Source organism: Theobroma cacao, chromosome 9 (genome assembly GCF_000208745.1).
Source record: "Theobroma cacao cultivar B97-61/B2 chromosome 9, Criollo_cocoa_genome_V2, whole genome shotgun sequence".
Classification (NCBI taxonomy): domain Eukaryota; kingdom Viridiplantae; phylum Streptophyta; class Magnoliopsida; order Malvales; family Malvaceae; genus Theobroma; species Theobroma cacao.
The window spans coordinates 6,596,673-6,619,927 of NC_030858.1; the positions used below are offsets into that span (position 1 = coordinate 6,596,673).

At 37.5% G+C, this 23,255-nt stretch overlaps 5 protein-coding genes and 1 non-coding gene across 6 annotated transcripts; 3 read left to right on the top strand and 3 right to left on the bottom strand.

Annotated features, from left to right (window-relative positions):
• On the bottom strand, positions 31-2,347 carry LOC108663498 (pentatricopeptide repeat-containing protein At1g08070, chloroplastic). Its single transcript, XM_018128428.1, has one exon. It carries the CDS (start codon positions 2,294-2,296, stop codon positions 86-88), a length of 2,211 nt encoding a protein of 736 aa, XP_017983917.1. The 5' UTR covers positions 2,297-2,347; the 3' UTR covers positions 31-85.
• TRNAD-GUC lies at positions 2,438-2,509 on the bottom strand. Its single transcript has one exon. It is a non-coding gene; the product is annotated as a tRNA-Asp (tRNA).
• LOC18588720 (uncharacterized RNA-binding protein C17H9.04c) lies at positions 7,081-8,737 on the top strand. The gene is made up of 4 exons (XM_007013308.2): positions 7,081-7,163; positions 7,490-7,810; positions 8,267-8,337; positions 8,459-8,737. The coding sequence occupies exons 2-4, from the start codon at positions 7,497-7,499 to the stop codon at positions 8,467-8,469; spliced, it is 396 nt and encodes a 131-aa protein (XP_007013370.1). The 5' UTR covers positions 7,081-7,163; positions 7,490-7,496; the 3' UTR covers positions 8,470-8,737.
• Positions 11,849-14,529, top strand: LOC18588721 (zinc finger CCCH domain-containing protein 39). The gene is made up of 3 exons (XM_007013309.2): positions 11,849-12,242; positions 12,454-13,341; positions 13,923-14,529. Exons 2-3 carry the CDS (start codon positions 12,570-12,572, stop codon positions 14,192-14,194), a joined length of 1,044 nt encoding a protein of 347 aa, XP_007013371.1. The 5' UTR covers positions 11,849-12,242; positions 12,454-12,569; the 3' UTR covers positions 14,195-14,529.
• Positions 14,935-18,443, top strand: LOC18588722 (nudix hydrolase 19, chloroplastic). Its single transcript, XM_007013311.2, has 6 exons — positions 14,935-15,616; positions 15,915-16,055; positions 16,168-16,272; positions 16,440-16,539; positions 16,982-17,074; positions 17,851-18,443. Exons 1-6 carry the CDS (start codon positions 15,011-15,013, stop codon positions 18,138-18,140), a joined length of 1,335 nt encoding a protein of 444 aa, XP_007013373.2. The 5' UTR covers positions 14,935-15,010; the 3' UTR covers positions 18,141-18,443.
• On the bottom strand, positions 19,055-22,089 carry LOC18588723 (probable amino-acid racemase). The gene is made up of 4 exons (XM_007013314.2): positions 22,037-22,089; positions 20,746-21,806; positions 19,478-19,750; positions 19,055-19,291 (listed from the first exon to the last, which is right to left on the bottom strand). The coding sequence occupies exons 2-4, from the start codon at positions 21,463-21,465 to the stop codon at positions 19,220-19,222; spliced, it is 1,065 nt and encodes a 354-aa protein (XP_007013376.2). The 5' UTR covers positions 21,466-21,806; positions 22,037-22,089; the 3' UTR covers positions 19,055-19,219.

The window sequence follows — 23,255 nt, forward strand, 5'->3', positions numbered from 1 at the left end:
CAAGTGATAGTCCCAAGATTTATACACTTGGATTTTGATGTGCCCTTTAAATTCTTCCCAAATATAACTACAAGTTGATAAGGTTTCACCAATAGTCCTTGCATGAGCAGAAACCATCTTTGAAATGGTGGAAGCGGTTTCTGTCTCTGGCAATAATTTCTCTGTTGAAGATCTTGGATATTAGCTTCGTAGCTGAATGGCAATTTCCACATACCCGAAGATTCTTTACAATTCTAATTGTTGTCCCTGGCTTTGTACTGATCAATCCAAAAGCAATTGCTAACTTCTCGCTGTGATGACTCAATGCTCCTTCCTTCCATTCCTCATCCATGTCACGGATTACCTCTGATGTATCAGGCACAAATCCAGCCTTCTCCAGAAGCGTGTCGACTTCATTCAACTTGTCATAAATTTCTTTGCATCGGGGATGCACTTTGTCACTGACGAGAAACTCATGAACAACACTATCCACCTCGATAGAGCTGCAACCAGGAACTTTCTTCATTCCCTTGTTATTTAGCAAGGTTCTTATTCGAGCTACATCATCCCATCTACCAGCTCCAGCATAGATATTTGACAAGAGCACATAAGCCCCAGGATTATCAGGCTCCAGCTCCAAAAGACGCTGGGCCACTGATTCACCTAACTCAACGCGCTTATGCACTCTACAAGCTCCAAGCAAAGAACCCCAGATTGCACCATCTGGCTTCATTTCCATATTCTGAATCAAAGCTTCTGCTTCATCAAACAGCCCAGCTCGTCCTAGAAGATTTACCATGCATCCATAATGTTGCAGGTCAGGTGAAATTGCATATTCTTGGCCCATTGAACTAAAATACTGCCGTCCAAGATCAAGCAAACCAGCATGGGTACAAGCAGATAACACACCGACAAATGTGATATCATCAGGTTTTAAACCTCCACCCATCATTTGTGAGAAAAGCTCAAGGGCCTTATCTGCCAGCCCATGCATTGCTAGTCCAGATATCATTGCATTCCAAGAAGCCAAATTTTTCTGTTCCATACCATTAAAGACTTGTTGTGCTGCTTCTATACTTCCACACTTAGCATACATATCAATAAGACTCGTCCAAAGAGAGATATTGGTTGAATTTTGAAAATTCTTGTCTATGTAAGCATGAATCCATTTGCCAAGATCAAGGGCACCAAGGTTAGCACAAGCTGGAAGAACGCTTAAGAAAGTGACATCACTTGGCTCTATATTTGATCTTAGCATTCGCCGAAAAAGTCCTAAGGCTTCTTTATAGTAGCTCATATGTGTATAACCACCAATCATTACATTCCATGAAATTACATCCCTTTGCTGTAAACCCTCAAACAAATCAAAAGCTGTGTCCAAATCACCACACTTAGAATACATATCAATAAGTGCATTAGCAAGATGAATATTAGAACCAAGTCCATGTTCATTAATCCAAGACCTAACCCACGTCCCCAATTCAAGAGAACCCGACTGAGCACAAGCTGAAAGGACCGAAACCAATGTGCTTTCATTAGGCACGACATTTGCTCCAATCATCTCTTCAAAGAAGGCCAATGCCTCTTCATGTTGACCTGTTTGAGCATACCCTGCAATCATCGCGTTCCATGACACCACATCCCTTATGGGAATTTCATCAAAAAGCTTTCGGGCATTTTCCATATAACCAATCGAAACATAACCCGTTATCAGTGCAGTATAAGAGACCGTATCTCTTAGATGACTTTTGTCAAACACCAACCGCGCATTACCAAATTCACCATTTTGCGCATACATATTAATAAGGGAAGTATGAACAAAGGCATCAGACTCAAGCCCAAGCTTCAAAACTTGTCCATGAATCTGTTTCCCTTCCTGGGAACTTGCTGTTTTCGCACAAGATTTTAAAACGAAAGGAAAAGTATAAGAATTCGGGACAATACCGGACCAGATCATTTTAACATAGAATTCTAAGGCGAGTCCAGGGGATGAACTCAATGAAAATCCTCTAATCATTGTGTTCCAAATAACTTGATTGGGTTCAACAATGGATTCAAAGAGTAAAAGAGCATAAGGCAAGTCACCAAAAGGCGAAACGGCGCAGAATTCGATGAGCTTGCTGAGAGCAAACTGGGTGTGGTGGAGGCCGGTTTTGATTATATGGCAGTGGACTTGTTTGAGGGTTTGGATGGTCCTGCATTTCGAGAGGAGGGAAAGGGATGGGTGGTTTTGGAGGAGCTTGTAAGGTGGGTCTGACGAAGGGAGGAGATGGAGTGGGAAAGGAGATATGGAGACTGAAGTTGATGGCAGTGCCATTTCACGTTTGGAGGTTTTGAGAGGGATAAGAGTGGAGATGATTTTTTTTTTTTTTTTTGAAATGCCGTTGGTCGTTCATAGAGGTGTTTTTTTTTTTTTGGTAACCCGCCAAAATGGAAAACAACAATAAAAATGTCTTATCGCCGTTGCCGGGGATCGAACCCGGGTCACCCGCGTGACAGGCGGGAATACTTACCACTATACTACAACGACTCGATGTCTCTTGAGATCTGGAAACGTAATTCTCGAAGTTTGTTAAGCAGTGACTCTTCTTGCTGCCTGATTATGTGAGAGCCAGGTAGAACATATATAAGTCGGACAATTCAAACAGAACAACAAACTACAATGGCAAAGCACATGATTATAAACTTGAACTGCGCGTCTGTATTCTTAATTCTTCTCTTGGTTCTTATCATCATCATCCTCATCCATGTCCTTATTATCCGATACATTGCTTCGAGGAAGTTTGCTGAGCTCATTTTTCCCATCATCTCCACAAAGAAATTCCAATCCATATTCAATTTCTCTAGCTACTTTCTAGTTTAAGCAGATGCAGACATTGTGACCTTTCTTCCTTATTCAAGTAATACAACTCTTTGTTGATATTGGTTGTGGGCCGTGTGGCCACCATGGTCAGTTGCATTGGTTGCCCTGTAGCCATTTAGAGTAGATACTATTAGTATTGTCGAGAGACACGATTTTCAAACAGCTAGAATACTTTTAATTCTTAAAAGAAGAAGATCTTGCCAAGATTGGAGATGTTTCAGGCTTCGTCTGTTAGAATTGTATAGTTAGCAACATAATCTGCGAATGTTCCTTGGCTGGTATGATAGTTGTAAATCTTGCGGATAGAATAGTTTTCACAAATAGGATTTTGATATGGCTAATTAAACATCATTGTAATTGAAAGGAAGAGGCAGATGTATTATGAAATAATAAGAAAGAGGAGGAAAAAAAAAACTTGAGACAACCTGCTACAAAAGAACAAACTGCACTAAGCAGTAAAACTGTTTGTGACAACAAACTAAAAAAGAAGATGCTGAAAATCAACTATACAATTTTATATTTCTCTAGCTCCTATTAATCCCGTCCACTCTCCCGTAATCTACTCAACACCCTTAAGCCTGCATCTAATAACCTCCTTGATACGATTAAGAGAGGACCATAAGCTTTAGCAGATAACTTCCTGGTAGTTAATGGGACTCCTAAGTACCTGACTGGAAAAGATCCTACTTTGAAGACAGTGATAGATTGAATTTCTATAAGCACATAGGCTTTGATGCCAGAACAGAAAATCCCAGATTTTGAGCTATTCAGTTGAAGGCCAGATATAACGTACAGAAATAATTTAGAATATTCTCTATTGCTGCAACTGAATTGAGAGTACCTTTGCAGAAAACCATGAGATCATCTTCAAAGAAAACACGATCAATGAGTTGGACTTGCTTGCATTTAGGATGGAACTGAATTTGACCTTTCCTAGCTGTCGTTCAAGTATTCTTGATAAAACCTTTATAGCTATTACAAACAGATAAGATGACAAGGGATCACCTTGCCTAACTCCCCTTGCTCCAGAGAAGCAACTAAACAACACAACATTTGAACCAAGAGATAAATTTTGCAGGAAACTCCATGGCTTCCATAACTTATAATAGGAAGTCCCAACTGAACCTATTTCTTGACAAAGAGTAGATTTGAATTAGGAGATGATATAAGGAATCCGGTGATGCTGAAATTTGAAATCAAGATCCTTAGACATCTTAATTATGTTTATATTACCTCAAACCTGCAAAGTTAATGATTAAGTAATTAAGGTAATCCAAGGTGATTTTATAAAGATTTTTCGACTATTTATGCGATCAGATATGAATAATGTCTGTAATAAGAAATTTAAAAGTCATGATTAATTGAGAACATGTATATGATATATAGTTGGAACAAAGTTGAGATTATCAGCCTTGGGTACAAGGTATGCAGAGGCAAATGCGCTCTAATTCTGGAACAATGGACATGCACGCGATTAATTATAGACATTAACAGAAAACATTGCTTGGAACGGGTTCAAATCGATGTCACATTTGGTTCGATTGGCATTCTGAAAGTGTTAAAATGTTGTACTTAATTAAGATCCCTCTAGTTCAAACCTAGTTGGTGAAGATAATTTAATGGTGTTGGTTACTATTTATTACCTTGATCCAATCCCTTTAGAAATTCCAACTTTAAGTCAGTTCTTAGTGTAAAACCACAAGGATTGACAATTACTAGTAATTGGGTTCAATAAAATAAATGGTGCCCAGGAGAGATGCCAGGTACAAGTCATTTTCTCACTTTGAAAGTTGGGATAATAGCGAGGGAATAGGAGGACAGGACACCAAGGGATGAAACTTTTGCAAGGATAATATCTATCATCTCTTTGGAATGGTCACCAAGCAATGATCCGCCAAATCGATTTGTAAAGTTTAAAGCGACTTTTGTTATTTTTGGCCCAGTCCAACCAGATTTGTTGGGTGAGCCAAGTAGCTTCCATGATTTAACAGCTAAAATATTTCAGACTTTGCCCCATATGTGATCTGCCCAAAGCACCTGGAATAAGCAAGACTGCTGTTAACATCATAATTAAGGTTTTACTTCTTTTTGAGTGCTAGCTGGCCGAAAATTTCAAAATCACGTGGCAAGGAAGGGGGAGAATATCCAAAATTCAAAAGCAACGGCTATTCTTCCTGGGTAATCCCTTAATGGATGTGGATTCTCTACATATTATTGAAGGGAGATGGCCCTCTTCTGAAAACAAGTCGAAAGCAGAGAATAAAGCTGGAGTGGCTGCAGTTCTAAGGTTTTTTTTTTTTAGGAGGAATATTCATCATGTCTGGTAAAAAATGGTGATTAGGATTCCTCCTTATCGCACGTCAGTCAAGACGCAAGCATTTATGCCTATTTGGAGTTTGAATGTGTTTGCCATGTAAGCAATGGAGACCCCACATACCATAGTCAGAGGGTTTTACTCTACAAATGGCTTACGAATCCTTTAGTTGAGTATATCCTGTAAGCGGTCTGTAACTTGCAAATGCATGTTTTTCTTCCTCCCATTGTTTATTTTTCACATGGGAATTAGGTGGTTGATTTGGACCATGTTCATGAATGAGGCCAAGGTTGGAGGAATGAAGTGATTAGAAATATATAGTATATGTTATTTATAAAATGAAAAGCAAAGATCCCATGTAAAGCCAAGAATGGCTAGGAATTCGGGTGGTGAATTCTTGTAAAATCAACTCAAATGCCATGGCCAATGCCTCTTTGGCACGCCTTCTTTGGCTTGCGGCGTGCAGAAGGCATGCCTTAGCAGGAATCTGCCAATGGCCATATTTGAATCCTTTATGCTGGTCAAGAAATGCAGCTCATCACATCGTATTAAAAACTACTACTACATTAAGCAGGTTCGTTTTTGTTTTTCAGGTGCAATGGAGCCCAACTTTAACGTGCCACTTTTATGATTAGATAACTAGCTAGCCCACCAGCGTCAGTCCGCCGCAAACCATATTCGAGTTAAACATTCAGCAGAACATTCCCATTCCCTCTTTTTTATATAAATTTTAGCCATGCCTGCTTGTTTTCCTCACGCGTCAGGCTAGAACAAGATATATGGGACTTTGATTGAAAACATCCGGAGAAAGGAAGCCAAGGTCAAGTCACCATGCGGAATATACATTGACAGAGTGATTGGGAAGAGCATTGAGAGCAAAGGGCGCCAATTGATATGAATCTTCAAAATGGCTTTTGAATTATTGCAAGCAAGGGAATCGAAACATGCAAAAAAGGAATTTTGCAATGGATGTGCACTATAAAGAATAAATTCCAAATGCAAACCAAGAAGAAAAAAAATTTCCTCCCATGTTTCTTAACCTTTTTTACTGTCCCACCTGCACCGGCACTGTATAAGCCTACTCAAGGAAGGTATATCTGGCTACTTGGATGAATCACGAACCCCCCTTATGTTGGCATTTGACGTGTCCATCCACGTCAGTTTTGGATTCGGAAGTAGCAATCCTTGTCAGCGTGATGTGTCTATACACGTAGAGACATGCGTCAGCTTTGCCCGTGGGCAGAGCAAGCCTGGTGACTTGCGAATAAATTATGTATTAATAAGTTCCAATATTATAGTTCTTGTCAATTTAATTTAATGTATGTTGTCATGTAATAATCAGAGGGCTAAAAAGAATATCAGATGTGAATGGCATTTTCAAGTAGTTCCTTTTAGTTTAACAAGTGAAAACCATTGCTGCAACAAAACTTATATATGGACAGAGTTGAAGGTGGAGATCCATTCAAATTAAGAGTTAAAGGGTTAAATTATATTCGATAATACTCGAAAAAGTTATGGTATATTGATCTAGAGAAAAAGAAAAAAAGAAGACTGCAGCAGCCTCCATCCAAATAACACTTCCCCTCATAACACCTCGATTGGGGTAGCAATATGGATGAGAAGAGAATAATATTTCACATTGTTTTTCAGCAATAATGATAGGGAATCACAAAAAGAGGGGGCATGTTTGGAATTCTATTCTGAAAATACATGAATACTGAACACATGCACTGCGCGCTAAGCTATCTTCCCAAGAATACTGAAAGTAGCAGAACTAACTACGAGGAGCTAGGTTTCATCTAAACTTCTCAGAAGAAATGTCTGCTTTTGGAATCCCATGAAGACATAAAGAAAAAATTTGACAGACCAACATCCATGACCCCACAAATCAAGCCTTTAACAAGTATATAAAGCCCTCCCATCCCAAACACCAAAATCACCAATTGCACTAAGAACTTATTAATCAGCTACTACTACTTTTCTTCCAGGCCCTTGATTTTCCAGGAGGTATGCTTCTATGATCTTGCTTGTTTCCTGAGCTTCAAATGTTTTGTCTTGGTTTGAACTCAAGCCATCAACAAAAGTCTTTGTCTCTAGCCACAGTTGCATTAGTTTCTGTTTGTAAAAGAACATTAGAATTCAAGAATTACTGCAAGTGAATAGAAGATCCTTTATCAAGTGAAAGGAGCTTGCTTTGAGCTTTAGGCTAGCATGATTATAGAATTTTTTTTCCTTTTTTGTTTCTTATATAGGACTAGTAGCGACTAGGGAAGAATAATGAAATCTGGTCTGATTTCTTTTTCTCATTTTCTTCTTTGTGAAATGGTTATCAGGACCAAAATGAGCTGGACAGGAGGAGATTGGATGTGTGCAGCATGCCAACACCAGAATTTTAAAAAGAGGGAAGCATGTCAACGTTGCGGGTATCCCAAGTATGGTGGCCCCGATGTATCAACCTACTTATACAATAGAACAGAAGTTTTGGCCGGGGACTGGTATTGTGCTGCCATGAACTGTGGAGCTCACAACTATGCTAGCAGACCAAACTGCTATCGATGTGGTACCATTAAAAATGATTATGGCGGTTATAGTATGATGGGCTCTGAAGGGAGTGCTCCTCCTGGATGGAAGACCGGTGACTGGATTTGCACCGGGTGAGTTTGCATTGACATTTTGCTTTGAGTAAAGGATGCCTTGATTACTTTTGAGTGACAACAAGAAAAAGGACCATAACCCGTAATAAAATTTCAGAAAATGTTCTTCCTGAGCATAAAATTCCACAAATGAGCTGCATTGTCTTTGTTTATGACATTCTTGATATTGCATTCTTTTCCCTCTTCCAAACAATGATAATATGGAGTTTCGTTTATAATGATAGCAGATAATAAATTCTCATGATAGTGTTCATCTTCCAAAAACAAAATTTTCAAGAAATTACTCAGCATATTTTTAGAATTCTACGGCAATGCAATCCTTTTGATAACCATTTTGTCACATATTACTTGAATAATAATGATAATATGGATACTGTCATTTTGTTCTTTATCCTTACCCTTTACCTGATATGACTGACTTGCCAGTTAAATATGATTGCAAAATTGTTTGGACAGATATGGATGTGGAGTTCACAACTATGCTAGCAGGATGGAATGCTTCAAATGCAAGACACCAAGGGATTTTGGTAAGAAATCTCGGTAGCCATTGCAGCATTGATCTTCTCATAGAGAAAAAAAAACATAATCCATTGAAAAGCTATTCAGTGCAAGTTCCTGACAATTTTTTCTTTTTCTTCTACTTTTCAGGTGGTGCTTAGGAATTTAGGGACAATATTGTCTGCAATGTCACTCATCTCTCTTCCCATCTGATCCTTCCACCATTTTTGTTTTATTTGAAGTCAAACAACATTTAGGTTGACCAAGGTTGCAGGCCTTTTTCCAAGTATAGCCATGTAGCTACACTGATCAGCAGAAGGATTTCTGGCTTTATTGTGTGAGGCATGTGGTGTTCCTACATGAAGCTTTGAAATCTTTTCCCTTCTTTTCTAATAAAAAATTTAATGGAAATACTATGTTTTAAGTGCATATATATGAAAATCCTTCTTTCCCTCTGGGTATGTGTGAGTGTGGGGAACATCCATAATTCAATACTACTTTTGGGGGTGGTCCAAGGAATTTACTGGCACAAGTGTTGCTTATATCAACAGAGAAATTCAAGTCTTAATCCAAGGACCACCATCCTTAGCTTTGGATTCAACCAATGCAATAAAACTAATTCAAATTGAGATAGCTGAAAACTCAGAAATGAGATTCAAGGAATCTCTATGAGCAGTAAACTTCAAAAGGCAGGCTTTCTCTCAGAGCAATAATTTATGATCCTTTTAAGCATCAAATCTGTAGAACTATATGTAAATATGAAGATAAGAACCGGATGCTCTTACTTTAAAAGCATAGATGCAATGCTAAGTTCAAAGCAAGTCAATCCTTCTTTTTCCACTCATTTTAGTGGCTCCGCTCTGAAGTCAGAGCACTTAATTTCACTTACTATCACTCCGTTTGAAGCAAGATGAGTTCCATAATCATAGAACCTACACCATTGCTAAATATGGAAAATTTCCGAAGCATGAAGGTTAACCTTCGAAGTTCACAAAGCATGACCATTGCAAATTTCCAAACTCGTCTGCTTAATGACCAAGTTGACTTCTTGATCTTCTCCTGACCTCAAAAACATGCTTTGTGCCTAAAAACGTTACTTAAGCCAAAACCTGCATTTTGTTTTCTTCAGGATTCAGGGGGAGCGGGTGCAACATGGCTTATACAGTTTCAAGGGAAAGTGGGGCTGAAGGGAATAGAACCTAAGTCAGCCATAGGCGGAGGACCTAATGCGTGACCTCCCCGACTAGGAGTAGGGTTCTAAAGTCTATACATCTCGCCTTTAAAGAAAGTGATACTTGAACCATTAATTCAAAGAATCATGTTCAGTATGCTCATAGTTTTTACTATTTAGGAAGTCATTTGGTAATTAGTCAAATAGCAACTACGCATACGTGATTGTCCCCCTCCTACACTCCGTTATCTAGCTTAATTTCTCAAGATTCTTATTGCCCTTGGCTAGGCTGCTTTTTATGTTAGTTATTCGTCAAGATTTGTAAGTGGCCCATTTCAGTTGCACCAGTTCTAGAGCACATCCAGGGGGTCCAGACACTAGTATAACACAACATTGCGATGCTGCTACTTTTCCACTTTCCATTTAACTTTATTTGTTGCTTAATTTGGAACCTAGTCATGGAAAATTGTATGGTGCCAAATCAAGGAGCATATTATGTTTAATTTTTGTCTAAGATTCGCAGGTAATATCTCTGTCTCGGTTCCCCTGTTTCGTACAATTATAAGCAAGACAAGAGGGCATTGACAAATTTAAAAAAAAAAACAGAATATTCAAAGAACTATGCATGCATGCAAGATTTAACATACTTTTGACAACAATAATTGAAGTAAAGCAACATCTTTAAAACCTAAATCCACTCTGACTTACCCTGCTGCCAGCAGTACATGGTCTCTTGTCTCCTATATAACTCTTCCAATCACCTTTCAGAAATTACTAAAAACATTCCAGACTAAAATTGTTGATAGTACTGTTGAATGTAGGAGGATTTCTGATTGCATATTGAAAGGAAAACACTTTTAGTTAGTGATAAATTAAGTTAAGCAACTGAGCCAAGTGTAATCTAGTTGACATTTGAGGTTTTGTAGCATCATGAATATATATATATATTAGTTCCTAAGAAAGGGTAACTTCAGGCCTCAAAGCAATCAGATCTGCACATAGTGGGACTCATTCCTCGGTCCCATTCAATCATATATTCCAGTGAGATGATATCCAATCTAAATTTTTATTTGCCAAACGTGCATGAAAGTGGACGTGATGCTGCTATCTTTGCATTCAAGTGATGACAAGCTGTCCCTTTTACAATTAACGACAAAGAAAGTTGTTTGATTCAATGCAGAATAACGAATTATAAACAGTCTTTAGAATTTGTATGCAAACACGAGCTGGTATTTTTTGGTTTAAACTTATTATTATAGCAGGGGAATTTTTATCATCTAACGATCGGTAAAGCACCACTGAGTCATGGAGAATCTGCTTTACAGTTCACTTGCGTATTAAGCCTCCCCTTTTCTTCCTTTTTCTTTGGCTAGGTGTCGCCAAAGTTAACGAATGCTAGTGAATGGTGACCACTTAGCTTCCAGCACAATGCATGGTTGGTTTCATGGAAATGAAATGGATGCTTCTGTTTGCTCTCTGTTGTTTTCAGCATCGGTTCTTAATTCTCAGGCAGGTTTCAACATGTTTTTACAAAACAGTCTTCCTTTTTCCTTTCTTTTCTTGTTAATGTCGATGAATCTCTTTGCATTGCATGTAAATCTCATTGACTTGTAACATCCCGGAAAATACAAATTAAGGTTGGTTCAATCCTTCATTATCAAGCTAAATATATACATATGGATGAGACAATTAATGAAGCTTTGGCTGAGCTGTAACACTAATCATTCAACCTCTAATTGACAAGTGTTGATCTGTTGGAGCTCTCATCAATGGTAGTCTAGACCATTTGATTTATCCGAGTAACAAATTAGCCATGGCTCAAGATCCTGCCAAACTTTTATAGCTTGCAACTTGGATGGAATAGTGACATATTACATGGTATAAATTTAGGTTCCATAATTAGCTTCCAAAATTACATTTAAACTTAGGAATTATATCAAATTATAGCTTGTTATATAGTGAGGTTTAAGTATGTTTAAAATTTTAATTAGCTTCATTTAAAGATAACGTAATAATTTAATAATTTGTTTGTTAGTGCTTATAATTTATACTTTAGCCACAAACATAATTTAAGCATATTTTAAGGGCCAATTCAATCAAGATAAGGATTAAGAACTAAAACGGCAATAAATTTTTTTTTGTGTGAGGAGGAGTTTAATTTATCAAAAATTTTAATTAAAAATTTTAATTGGTCATTATATAAAAAGATGGAAATTATAATTATTAATTGTTCTCATTGAAAAATCAAATTTTCATTATTATTAAATTTTTTCTTTTTAACATTTCCTTACAAGAAGGTTTTTTTGTTCCCAAACGAGGCGGGATTAATAAAAGTCCGTAACGGCAGGGTTTTGGACTTGGGGGTTTAACCATGTGGGGAGGGGCTTTGCCTTTTGGTTTGAAACTCCTTGGTTCAATTAGGGTTTACAAGTTCTATTTGTACCTGAATTAGGTTTTTGTCTAAGGCGGCTAGGGTTTTTCTTTGACCTTCCTCTCTCTATATAATTTTTTTTCGCTGCCTTCCATTATATTTTTCATAGTAAACTCCCTCTATCTCTAGGACTTCCCAGCAATATGTACTTGAAAAGTCCTTAAGAAATTTTCCCATTTCCTTTACTCAAATTTCTCAGAATTTTCTCTTTAAACTCGTTTTTTGATCCAAATTCTCATCTGGGTATTTTTTTTTTTAATTCTTTTCTGAGCATTTTAACATTCATCATCTCCATTCTCAAGTTATCCAATTTGGATTTTCTTCTGATACTGGTAAGTTTTTGTGGTTTTTTTAACGGATTCCCGTCTCAGTATTTTTATTGCTTTTTATAATCTGATTGTTATATTCATTAAATTCAATCTGGTTTTATTATTCTTGTTAGAAAGAGTTTGGAATTTATGCAATTATTATTGGTAATTTTGATTTTTATCTGATTGAGTTGCTGCTGTTCTGCATTGCCACTTTACATCAAATCTTTGTTAGGTTTCATCAGATAGCCTTGATCCAATACACTTTTGGAGTTGACCTTGCTAGATTAATTGAAAGTTGAGTATTGGGATAAAGATCGATTCTGTTCTAAACCTTTAATTGTTATCAATATGAGTTATCCTGAATCTTGCTCTTCCTTTATGAGACTGCCGCAATCAACTTATGCTGGCAGTGACGCCATTGGGATTTGGCCTGAATTTGCTATGAATGATGGGCAATTTGACCAACATTCAGAGTTTGAACAACAACCTCCCTTTAAAAGACCTAGGCATTCCGAGGACAGCCAGTCAAATGTCGTGCATTGCCTGCCTACCAATTCAAGGATGCCCTTAAATCCACCTGTCAATAAGGGAACAAGTAATATTTTCTTTAAGACTCGTATGTGTGCGAAATTTAGATTGGGTACTTGTAGGAATGGTGAAGGTTGCAACTTTGCTCATGGCATTGAGGATCTGCGCCAGCCTCCACCTAATTGGCAAGAACTTGTTGGTGGACGTGACGAAGAGCGTCCATCAGGGAATTGGGATGATGACCAGAAGATAATCCATCGGATGAAGCTGTGTAAGAAATTTTACAATGGAGAAGAATGTCCATATGGGGACAGATGTAATTTTCTTCATGAAGATCCATCAAAGTTCAGGGATGATATGGGGAGGTTTAGAGAGAGCTCAGCTATTAGCATTGGGACAACAGGTCCACCAGGAGGGCATGGAACTGCATCTGATCAATCAGAAGGTAATAGGCCTTTAAACAGCGCTAGTTCAGATGCATTTCGAGGTAATATGAAGCCTGTGTATTGGAAAACAAAGTTATGTACAAAGTGGGAGACAACAGGTCATTGCCCCTTTGGTGAGAAATGTCACTTTGCTCATGGGCAATCAGGTATATATTATGTTTAGATATTTGTTTTAGCTTGACTTCTCTTATTGTTTCCTGCCATGCAACTTCTAATTTTGATTTCAGATAGATTTAAATGACATTATCTGGTCTTTCTACAGAAATTTTAAGAACTCATGAAGATATGGTGAACTCATAAGTTGTGTTAGATATTGACCAAGTTAGGCGGTTTCTTGTTTAGGTTATGACTTTACGAATGCACTTACTAATTTGCTATTTCATTTTGAATTTGTCAAGTATCTCTGTAGGAATTGGTGTTTTTGAATTTGATTGTAGAAGATACCTCATATTCAAAATGTGATACTGTTGACAGGATGCTTTAGGTGTGAAAATGATACAGACCATTATATATTGTTTTGTTTCACGGTGGTCTTTCATTTTGTTTTCTCCATATTTCACTTTGCGCTAAAGTTTGATGCATATACATGAGACGAATGGACTGTTGCTTTTATGCATATTTTGCCTGTGCATGGTTATTAATCGTGATAACTTCTGCCTATGTGAAAAATGAGGAACATGATGTTGGTGGCTAATCTGTATCTAATGCTGCCTGTTTTTGTGATCAGAGTTGCAGGGGATAGGTGGACGTGTTGATGGGGACTTTGGAAATACATGTTCTGGTTTGACAAGAACTGGTTCCATTTTGACAAAAGTTCATAACCTTCCTGCTAATGATGCACCTTCAGTGACAGCAAGTGTCCCTTCTTTAAATGAAGAAGCCCAGGCTAAGAAATGCTTGTTCAAATGGAAAGGACCGAGGAAAATCAATAGTATTTATGGTGATTGGCTCGATGATCTGCCATTGGTACCAAATATGCCCAGTCAGGTGGAGAGCTGAGTTCAAATTCAAGTTTAACGTCGGACCTGAAGATATAAGAAGAATTTCTTTTGCGTTCTATTTTTGAGATTTTGGCCTCCATTGAGTCATTTAAGGAACGTGAAACCTTTTTCTTTTCTTAATCTTAGAAAGGAAATCGTGTTTCTCTTTGAATATTAGTATCTTAGCTATGGTTGTCTGGTCATAACTCATAGGGAATTGTCTCTCTTTGTTTCTTCCTTCCTTGTTACCCTCCTTTTAAGGGGTTGATAAATCAAATAGTAAAATTGCATTAAAAAATGTGAGTATCAAACGAAAGCAAGAGTTTGAATAAAAGATATAATATTGAATGCCCATCATTTCTTCTTTTTATTGCATTTGATAATGGTTTCTTTTGACAGATATTTGTTTCACCATCTTATTTGTTGAAAGAAATAGGTAGAGTTAAAAAGTAAACGACAAAATGTAAAATTATAATTTGACCTAAAAATGATAAAATGACCAACAATAACAATTCTAATGTAATTACTAAACTATATATTTTTTTTATACACAATATTTTACATGCAGAAAATGCTTTTTACTTAAAAATAGCAAAAAATGCTACCGTAGTAGTAGAAACGAAAAACTCAGTGAGATTTTTCCACAGAACTTGGGGTTTCGTGGCTGCCCGCCCGTCCGGGAGCTGGTTATCAACTAAGGGACCCACAAGAAAAGGTGAAGTTCTTAAACGAGACACGTGTCATATCTCCAAACGCCTTAGTCATCACCTAGTTCCTACCCCCCTCCCTCTCTCAAGCATCAAGTATCAACCACCCAAATGGACCAGGGGGAGTCATGCTCTCTCTTTCTCGCCTCCTCTCTTCTTCGTCTACTTCCTCTCGTTTCCTTCTCTCTAAAACCCTAACTCTAACAAAAAGAACCATCATTTCTTCTCTAACCACGATGTCCATGAGCCTTAATTCCCATGCATTTGCTGGCAATCCTTTAAGATCCAAAACCCCTAAAACCCATGATCCATTTTCCCCTTCTTCAGCTTTTGAGTCCCTGAAAACCCGTCTCCTCCAGAACCCAGAAAACCATCCTCCTCCAGAGTCTCCTCTTTTCAAGGTCTTGCCTTTCAGAAAGGGTAGACCTTTGGCTTCTTCCTCTGTTACTGGGGATGATGTTGTGCCTAGTTGGCATCTGGGGTGGATCAGTCTGGCTGATTGTGAGGGTATTTTGGGAAAGTGTGGGCGCCAGCTGAGGGAGGAGTCTTTGGTTTATTTGGGTTCAAGGGCTGAGGAAGATGTTGTTTATTGGGCTATTGATGTTTCTGAGGAAGGTGGGTTGGTTCCTGAATTGGGTGGCAGGCAGTTTTGTTTTGTGGAGCTTAGGACACTAATGGTGGCTACTGATTGGGCTGATTCTTTGGCTATGGGTGAATTGGCTGTTGCTGGTCATGTAAGTGGGAAAAGTGGTGATTTTTTGGATATATTGATCATGTTTTGTGCTTTATTTTTTGTTTTTTGCATTTGAAGCTTCATTCTTTGTTAAAAAAATGCGTGTTGTTTTAAATGAATGATGCTGTTGAAATATTATCCAGTTGGCATTGCTAAGTTTTGGTTACTGTTTTGTTTTTCTGCATTGGCCATTGTGATTAAATATGAAAGGTTTTGCACCTTTTGAATTACTATTAGTCACCTTTTGCATAATTTTGTACCGAGAGTCTTACTTTTACCTGTTTATTACATTTGATCAGGCACGGGCATTGCTTGAATGGCATAATTTATCACGATTTTGTGGACGTTGTGGAGAGAAAACAGTCCCCAAGGAAGCTGGGAGAAGGAAACAATGCTCCAATGAATTATGCAAAATTAGGGTTTACCCTCGTGTTGATCCAGTAAAGCATTACTCTTATATTGCCTCAATTGATGTTTGAACTTTGAAATTTTCGACCAGTGGATTTGTAGGGTGTCACATTGCTCTGTCTAACTAATGTTTCTTGACAATAGGTTGTCATTATGTTGGTAATTGATAGAGAAAATGATCGTGCACTTTTAAGTAGACAGTCCAGATTTGTACCTCGAATGTGGAGTTGCTTAGCTGGATTCATAGAGGTAACTGCCTTAGGAAACTTCAAACTTTTATCAAGTTTTAGATTAGAGATTATCTTAAATATGAGAAAGAGAGCAATCTCACCCTTGTTCTCAACATCCTGGTCAATAAAAAAAAATCGTTGTTGATTTCTGCAATTTCATTGTTTCATATCTTCAATTTTCATTAGCCAGGGGAAAGCTTAGAAGAGGCAGTGAGGAGAGAAACATATGAAGAGACTGGTATTGAAGTTGGAGAAGTTGTCTATCATAGTTCTCAGCCGTGGCCTGGTATCATTCTGCAACATTGTTTCCATGTGTATGTTTTATTGTGTTGTGCTATGGTTTGTATTTGATTTTTCCTTTAAACTGTTAAGGAGATATAATTATACTTAATAGAAAACTGTTTATATACTGATGGTAGTTTAGACTCCACTTGTCCAGCCAGACATTAGTACTTGTAATGGTTTGTTAATATCCTTTCTTTTCTTTTCGTTTCATTTTTTTTGAAACAGTGTGCTGCGGTAGGGTTTAATGCTTTGTCTTTGAAAATTTTCTCTGTTTTGTAATTTTCTATCTAGTAACTGTTTTTATTTTTTGTTTTTTTAGGAGTATAAAACCTTGTCTAATTTGCATTTTTAGTTTCTTGCACAATGTTATACAGTTCCCCCTATTTATATAAGCATATTTACATCTGTTCCTTTGTAAAATTACTAATCTGATTTGTTTTCAGTTGGTCCAGGTAGCATACCGTGCCAATTGATGGTCGGGTTTTTTGCGTATGCAAAATCTCTTGAAATAGATGTGGATAAGGAAGAATTAGAAGGTACTTGAACATGCAGATATTTAATGTCATTTACAATTTTCATTTCAGGGTTGCTTTATTTTAAAGCGAACATATTTTTTAGTCCTTTGCTATGTAATTTTTCTGTTTTTCTTTTCCCTTAGATGCTGAAAAACTAGTAGTCAACTCCTGTGCTGTCTAAACCATGCTTAACCCATACTTAAGAGATTGGTGATGTTCTCTCCATTGCACTTTATTTAAATACTGGTCAATGTTGTTTGCACCTTTGCCATCCTGATTGTCACTGTAATGAAGCATAGTTTTTTTATGGCGCTGCTAATGGTTTTTCACTGGGGTTCTGTGGAACAAAAACTGTCTTAATGGTTAATACATGTGACATATTGAAACACAGTTTGAAAATTCAATTCTTGAGGAACCAACTTTATGATGCAGGGGATTCAGCATTCATTATGAATAATATGGGTTTAAAAAATTTGCAATAGTTATGTAGGTTTGATCACAGATTATAACAAGGGCTTTTGCACTGTCAGATAAGCTGCTGTAGAAAATCTTGAAATGTAATGGGTTCCTTGCATTTTGCAATAGAATCATAGAAATATATGAGTCAAGGAAAAGACTGTATATGGTTAGTGGATTGAATGATGCACACACATGTGGGCAGGTGCATGTGCTTGAACATATTTATCCTAGGAGCCCCAGTCCTCAAGCATCAGGGGGGGAAATTATTTTCCAGTATTTTGTTCTTGTACTTATTAGATTGGGTTTAATAATGGTGAAACTTTTTTTTTTTTGTCTAGATGCTCAGTGGCACAGTAGAGAAGATGTAAGGAAAGCATTGACATTTGCTGAGTACAAGAAGGCACAAAGAACAGCCGCGACTAAAGTAGATCAAATGTGCAAAGGAGTTGAGAGGGGACAGAGTTTGTCAGCAGATTTTAATGTGGAAAGTGGGGAACTTGCTCCAATGTTTATTCCTGGGCCATTCGCAATTGCCTATCACCTCATTTCTACATGGGCTAATGAAGATCCATCGACTAGTGCTGCAGCTCTATTGAAACAACCCAGCAGTTCCATTTCAAATTTATAGCATTCTCATTCTCTTCCGAAGACTAAAAGACTGCAGGCTGCAGCAGATGCATTGTGCTTGTTCCAATGTGTTCGTCCTCATTTTAAGGGAAAGTTTGTGCTTTTCTTCTTCTTAAGGATTCTTTGAAATACTAGAATTTCTGCTATCTTATATTAGAAAAAATTGCAATAATCTTTTCAAAATGAATGAAAGCAGTTCCCCTTTTCATTTTTGGACATTGCTTTCTGTAAAGTTTGCCCATTTGTCTGTGTAATCAACATTAACTTAAGATTCAATGTTCAATGTAGATTCATTTGCCATCAACTTTATCGCATTCAAATCTCATACATTTTTCCTCTGTTTATCATGTCATCCAAAGCAGGTACGCTAGAATGACTGGAAAATGTGATTTTAGGTTCACTAATAATCAGTGGACTGTGAAGTTTGGTTAGTTTAATTTGCTGAGGGATGAAGTTCACATGTAGTACGGCATTACACAGCGCAGCTATTGGTATCACTTTTGGAGATTGCAGACTAGCTTTTTGCCAACTCTTGTAACTTACCAGAAAACTTCCTAAAGTTGGTACCGGAAAGTACCAGGTTGCATCTTTAGAAAAGTGGGAATTGAGAAAGGAGATGTAATTGTTTGTTCTCAAGGAACTTACTGAAAAATTGAAGTCTAAACTATAAGTCGCAGAAAGCCTAGTTCCCAAATTATATTTCTAGTTATACTTATGACCTGAACCAAATCCAATATCCCCTGGGTTAATGACCTAGGGCTGTACTAATTCCAGTTGGGAACTTACCCAGGATTTAACATTAAATCTTGCTTCCGTACTCCATTAATCATTGTGATCATTCAGCAATCAGACGTTAATTGATTGTCTTGTCAAATGTTAAAGAGTTACTCCCAACAGCAAAAATGAGAAGCATGATTCTAAGAACATTAGATTTACGCATTTACGTTAACAGGTTATTACTGATTAATGGGTTTCTCTATTCTCTACACAACCTGTAAAGGCAGCTGTCAACTGTCAGAGCCTGAGACTTGATGTAGGCTTCTTTTGTCAATCTTCACATTCAAAACAATTCCCTTCTTTTCATTTGACCATGCAGATTGTTGGTTCTGCATTTAGAACAAGGGCAGGTGTGTCTAAGCCGGGATCAATGTTCTGGAACACAGGTTTTAAGGTTAATTTAGGGTATAATCATATGCATCTGTTATTATTCTTTTATTGACACAATAATATAAACAAGACGCAGGCACTTCTGATAGACAAATACTCCTACAACACAGCAAGATTTTTCACACGTTTTGGCAGTGTGATGCCAAGTATTGTTCAAGTTTTCTTATGTACCTTCTTTGCAGATTTGGCCCATTTTATAGTCGACCTGGCCAAAGCATCCATCGGATCAATACATTTTTTGACAAGAGGATCCTCTCGAGGTAAAAGATTCTGCAGTTCATCAGAAGCAAGGATGACAACATTCACAGCGCTGATTAAAAGGACTTGGATTGCAACTCTCAAGAGGTTCCGAGCCCCTTCCATGTCCCTTCTGTTCAATGATTCAATTGCAGGAATCAGAATGTGTTCCATGGTTCCCTTGTCTGGCAAAACAACCTCAAAACCCTGCAAATTGAAGTGTTAGGAGAATAGAAGTGCACTTCAGGATGAACATAATGAAAATTCCCCCAAGTGGTATTTTCATACTGTGCAAGCTGAAATTTTGTGAGTGATGTAGGTAAAATAAACAAATATGGAAAAAGACAGCGGAAAGATAAAACAGATTCAAAACAAAGATGTGATGCTTGAGAAGCAGAACTGTCGTCCATTAGATATTCCAGATCTTCAAATTGTTTGAGTACCTTGATAGAAAGGCCAATAGGAAGCAGACAGAACTCCTTTTCAAGCCCTTTGTCTTCAAATTAGTTGTTTCATATGAGGTTCTCCAACCAGATCAAATCAAGGAAAAGGTTTTTGGTGCCTGGTGAATGAGCCCTCATCGTCTCTCAACTGAGGGTATAGCTCTGAACTTAAAATCTAAACAGTTACTCTGTTTCATTAGGCACTTGGTCTAAGAGATCAACCGCAACTGCTGCGGCACCAAAAACCTGTTCCTGCTCTATAAGAGGTCTTCATCTTTTTTCCCAAAAACTCCTACTAAGTGAGCAACTGTGCCCAACCCCAAAACCCAGGGGTAGCAACAACGCTTCAAATTTCTAGCAGAAGACATGAGACAGAACACGTATATAATTGAATATATCTCTGTCAAACACCGGACCACAGTAACCCAAGAGGGCAGGACTGAATAATTCATTTCTCCTCAACAGAACTCATGTGCTGAATGTGGTGCGTATGAAAACTTATCTGCTCCTTCTGATGCATGTGTTTGAGACTACAATTTAGGTCTCTTTCATCATAATGTATATACCAACTTAATATTTAAAATTTTTTAGACAAGCAACTCAAAAGAAATATTTGTTTGTGAGGTCAAACCAGCAAAAAGATTCGATACAGAATCAGATATTCCAGTGAAGGGGCAATAGTAAAACTCAAATAAGCTAAAATTTCTGTGATGGGACAAACACTATGCAGAGAAGGGCATGAGTTAGGAATTATGATACCTGCTTCTGGAGTTTTTCCTGATAAAAACCAGCACCTATAGTTTCATAGGTGGCAAGCACCCCAATCCGCACAGTACTGCCAGCATCCAGTGGTTTCAGTTTTGCTTCCTTAAGCTCTCTGGCAACACATTCACCGACATGAAAAAATGGCAGCGAGCAGCCCTCAGATATCTCATCATGCCATGCGTGTGAGATATGGCATGGCGTAACTATGCAACGAGCTCCAGACTGCTCAAGAAATACTCTTTTATTCCTCAGATTCTCAACAATAGGTTCGTGATTCACTTCCTTTTGAGCAATTTCACCTGAAGATGAATGAATTGAACCTTGAGAGATAAGGCCCTCATCCAAGGCTGGATCACTGCAGACGACAAAAGGAACACATTCTTCTCCATTTCTTGAGCTCCAGCATACCAGTTTTTCCAGGAAAATAAGAGTGGACAAAACAGAAACCCCTCCAATAATACCGACAGTATTTGCTTGACTAAGCAGGGAATTCTGAGCCTGGCATTTAAATATCGCTGAGCATGAACCTGATAACTTTTTGGATTCAGGTAAATTTCCACTCTCATCGGTTTGTAGAAGCGATGAATACATTTGTACTGCAATTGATGGGGTTGGTCTTGTTCTACACTGACTTCTGTTTTTACTCAAATTACCTAGAACTGGTGGGCAGTTTACAGTAGTATTGAACGTCATAGTCATGCCTCCATCAAACATCCCTGATTACTAAAAGCTTTCAGAAGCTACAACAGTTCAAATCAGCGAAAATCACTGCCTTTTATACAGTTTTCTATTAATAACAATCTCCTTTATACAAACCTCCTTTAAAAGCTGTCAGAATCTCCAAGGACGGTGTGCTGTATTTCAGCACCAAAATCCTCGTGGCTCCTGCTCTAAGCCCAAAATCTGACCTCAAAATACACTGAATTCTCATGCGTTTCAGATTGCACCCCTAATAAAGACTCTTGAGAAGACTCCCTACACTGCAGATCCCGAGCAAAAAACGCCGATGGCCGAGCTCACTGTCGACTGTTGAGTCACCGTATAGTGTGGTGCAACTACAAAACCAAACCGACACAAGTTAAAAGGAAATTTCTTTGCGTTTTTGACAGCAAAGCGGAGGCCAGAATCAACAATAAGATTGTTATTAAGATGTCTGTAAAACGGCGGAAGGCACATGGGGACAGTGATACTTAATTCTGCAGAGGCTTTTTGTATCTGCATCTATGACAATGAATGAGCAATCATATAAAGAGGGAAGGAATCTTCATTATTGTCACCCTCTTACCTATGCCATTGCCTCATTTTCTGCCGTTCAAAGCTTAGATAACTTTAATAATTCAAGGAATGATTTTTACAAATCCATATAAAGACAGACATCTATTACCCTTTGGCCTAAATTATGTTTTGTCCTTTCCTGATAAATTTGACGATGATGGCCGCTTGGAAGCATTCAGCTGTCAGAGGGGAAGTTCCCAAATTGGGTACTCACCAAAAGTTACTACTTCGGAATGAATGCACCTGCTTATGTGTAGACTCCCCTACAGTCAATTTACTGTTAGATAAAACAACAATTCTAAGTGGATTCATTTTTCAACTAAAGGGATCTATATTATTTTTCCTTCCACAAATGGTGATGGGGTTGCTGTATATCAATTCTTTCAATGAACAAACAGACAAGACAACTTGGTCAATCGATCAATGAACAATCAAACGAATGACAAAGTATTTTTGTCCTTAATTTGCGCAAGTGGTTTGATATAATATTTCTTTCTTAGACAACCTAAGAGACACGATTCAGTAGAACCATGCCACGCAGACTCAAATTCCAGCATATGATCATTTCTGAAAGTTCAGATGTCATCTCAAACTTTCTTCAATGAACCAGAGATCAGCTTCTATCTTTCAGCATCTTTATTAGAAAAACTTGTGTATATGGGTGATGATTGTTTACATTTTCCAGCCCACGGGTAATAGGAATTTTTTTTTCTTTGAATGAATTCATAGAACTCTAAACTTTTATCAAAATCAAAACTCTGTTGAGATGTTATTTAACTATTTTACTAAAGTTTAAAATGAAAATAAATTTAAATTTGACATATCAAATCAAATCACATGCTTTTTAATATATAAATTAAAATTAGTATTTAAATGATTTGTTACATATATTTTTAATTTTTACTTAAACTTCACGTTTTCAAAATTTTAAATGAAAATGAGTTACTTTTAAATGGTATGTTGCTTAACCATTTTAACTAAGAATATTAAGAGAATAAACATGTGCCTTTTTAGACAAAGGTTACCTGTTCTTGAGAGTCCATTGTGCTCACGCGAACCGAGCCCCTCTTATAATCATTTCCTCTGTTCTTTTCGGCCAGTAATCATTTCCTCTATTGATTGCCTTGGCTTTTGAATGATTTTTTTTCTTCATAAAATGATGGTTTCTTAATAATTATATTTTTATTTGGCCTGTAACGTCATATTCTTATGAGCCATGATGCCTCTCC

Excerpts from the sequence above, each read along its gene's own strand:
- LOC108663498 (XM_018128428.1), bottom strand. The coding sequence starts at position 2,296 with ATGGCACTGCCATCAACTTCAGTCTCCATATCTCCTTTCCCACTCCAT.
- LOC18588720 (XM_007013308.2), top strand. The coding sequence starts at position 7,497 with ATGAGCTGGACAGGAGGAGATTGGATGTGTGCAGCATGCCAACACCAG. Across the intron at positions 7,811-8,266 it reads GGTGACTGGATTTGCACCGG|ATATGGATGTGGAGTTCACA; the intron begins GTGAGTTTGCAT and ends TTGTTTGGACAG.
- LOC18588721 (XM_007013309.2), top strand. The coding sequence starts at position 12,570 with ATGAGTTATCCTGAATCTTGCTCTTCCTTTATGAGACTGCCGCAATCA. Across the intron at positions 13,342-13,922 it reads CTTTGCTCATGGGCAATCAG|AGTTGCAGGGGATAGGTGGA; the intron begins GTATATATTATG and ends TTTTGTGATCAG.
- LOC18588722 (XM_007013311.2), top strand. The coding sequence starts at position 15,011 with ATGCTCTCTCTTTCTCGCCTCCTCTCTTCTTCGTCTACTTCCTCTCGT. Across the intron at positions 16,056-16,167 it reads TTTACCCTCGTGTTGATCCA|GTTGTCATTATGTTGGTAAT; the intron begins GTAAAGCATTAC and ends TCTTGACAATAG. Across the intron at positions 16,273-16,439 it reads GCTTAGCTGGATTCATAGAG|CCAGGGGAAAGCTTAGAAGA; the intron begins GTAACTGCCTTA and ends AATTTTCATTAG.
- LOC18588723 (XM_007013314.2), bottom strand. The coding sequence starts at position 21,465 with ATGTTTGATGGAGGCATGACTATGACGTTCAATACTACTGTAAACTGC. Across the intron at positions 19,751-20,745 it reads AGGAAAAACTCCAGAAGCAG|GGTTTTGAGGTTGTTTTGCC; the intron begins GTATCATAATTC and ends TTCAATTTGCAG. Across the intron at positions 19,292-19,477 it reads GGGCCAAATCTGCAAAGAAG|AACATTGATCCCGGCTTAGA; the intron begins GTACATAAGAAA and ends CCTGTGTTCCAG.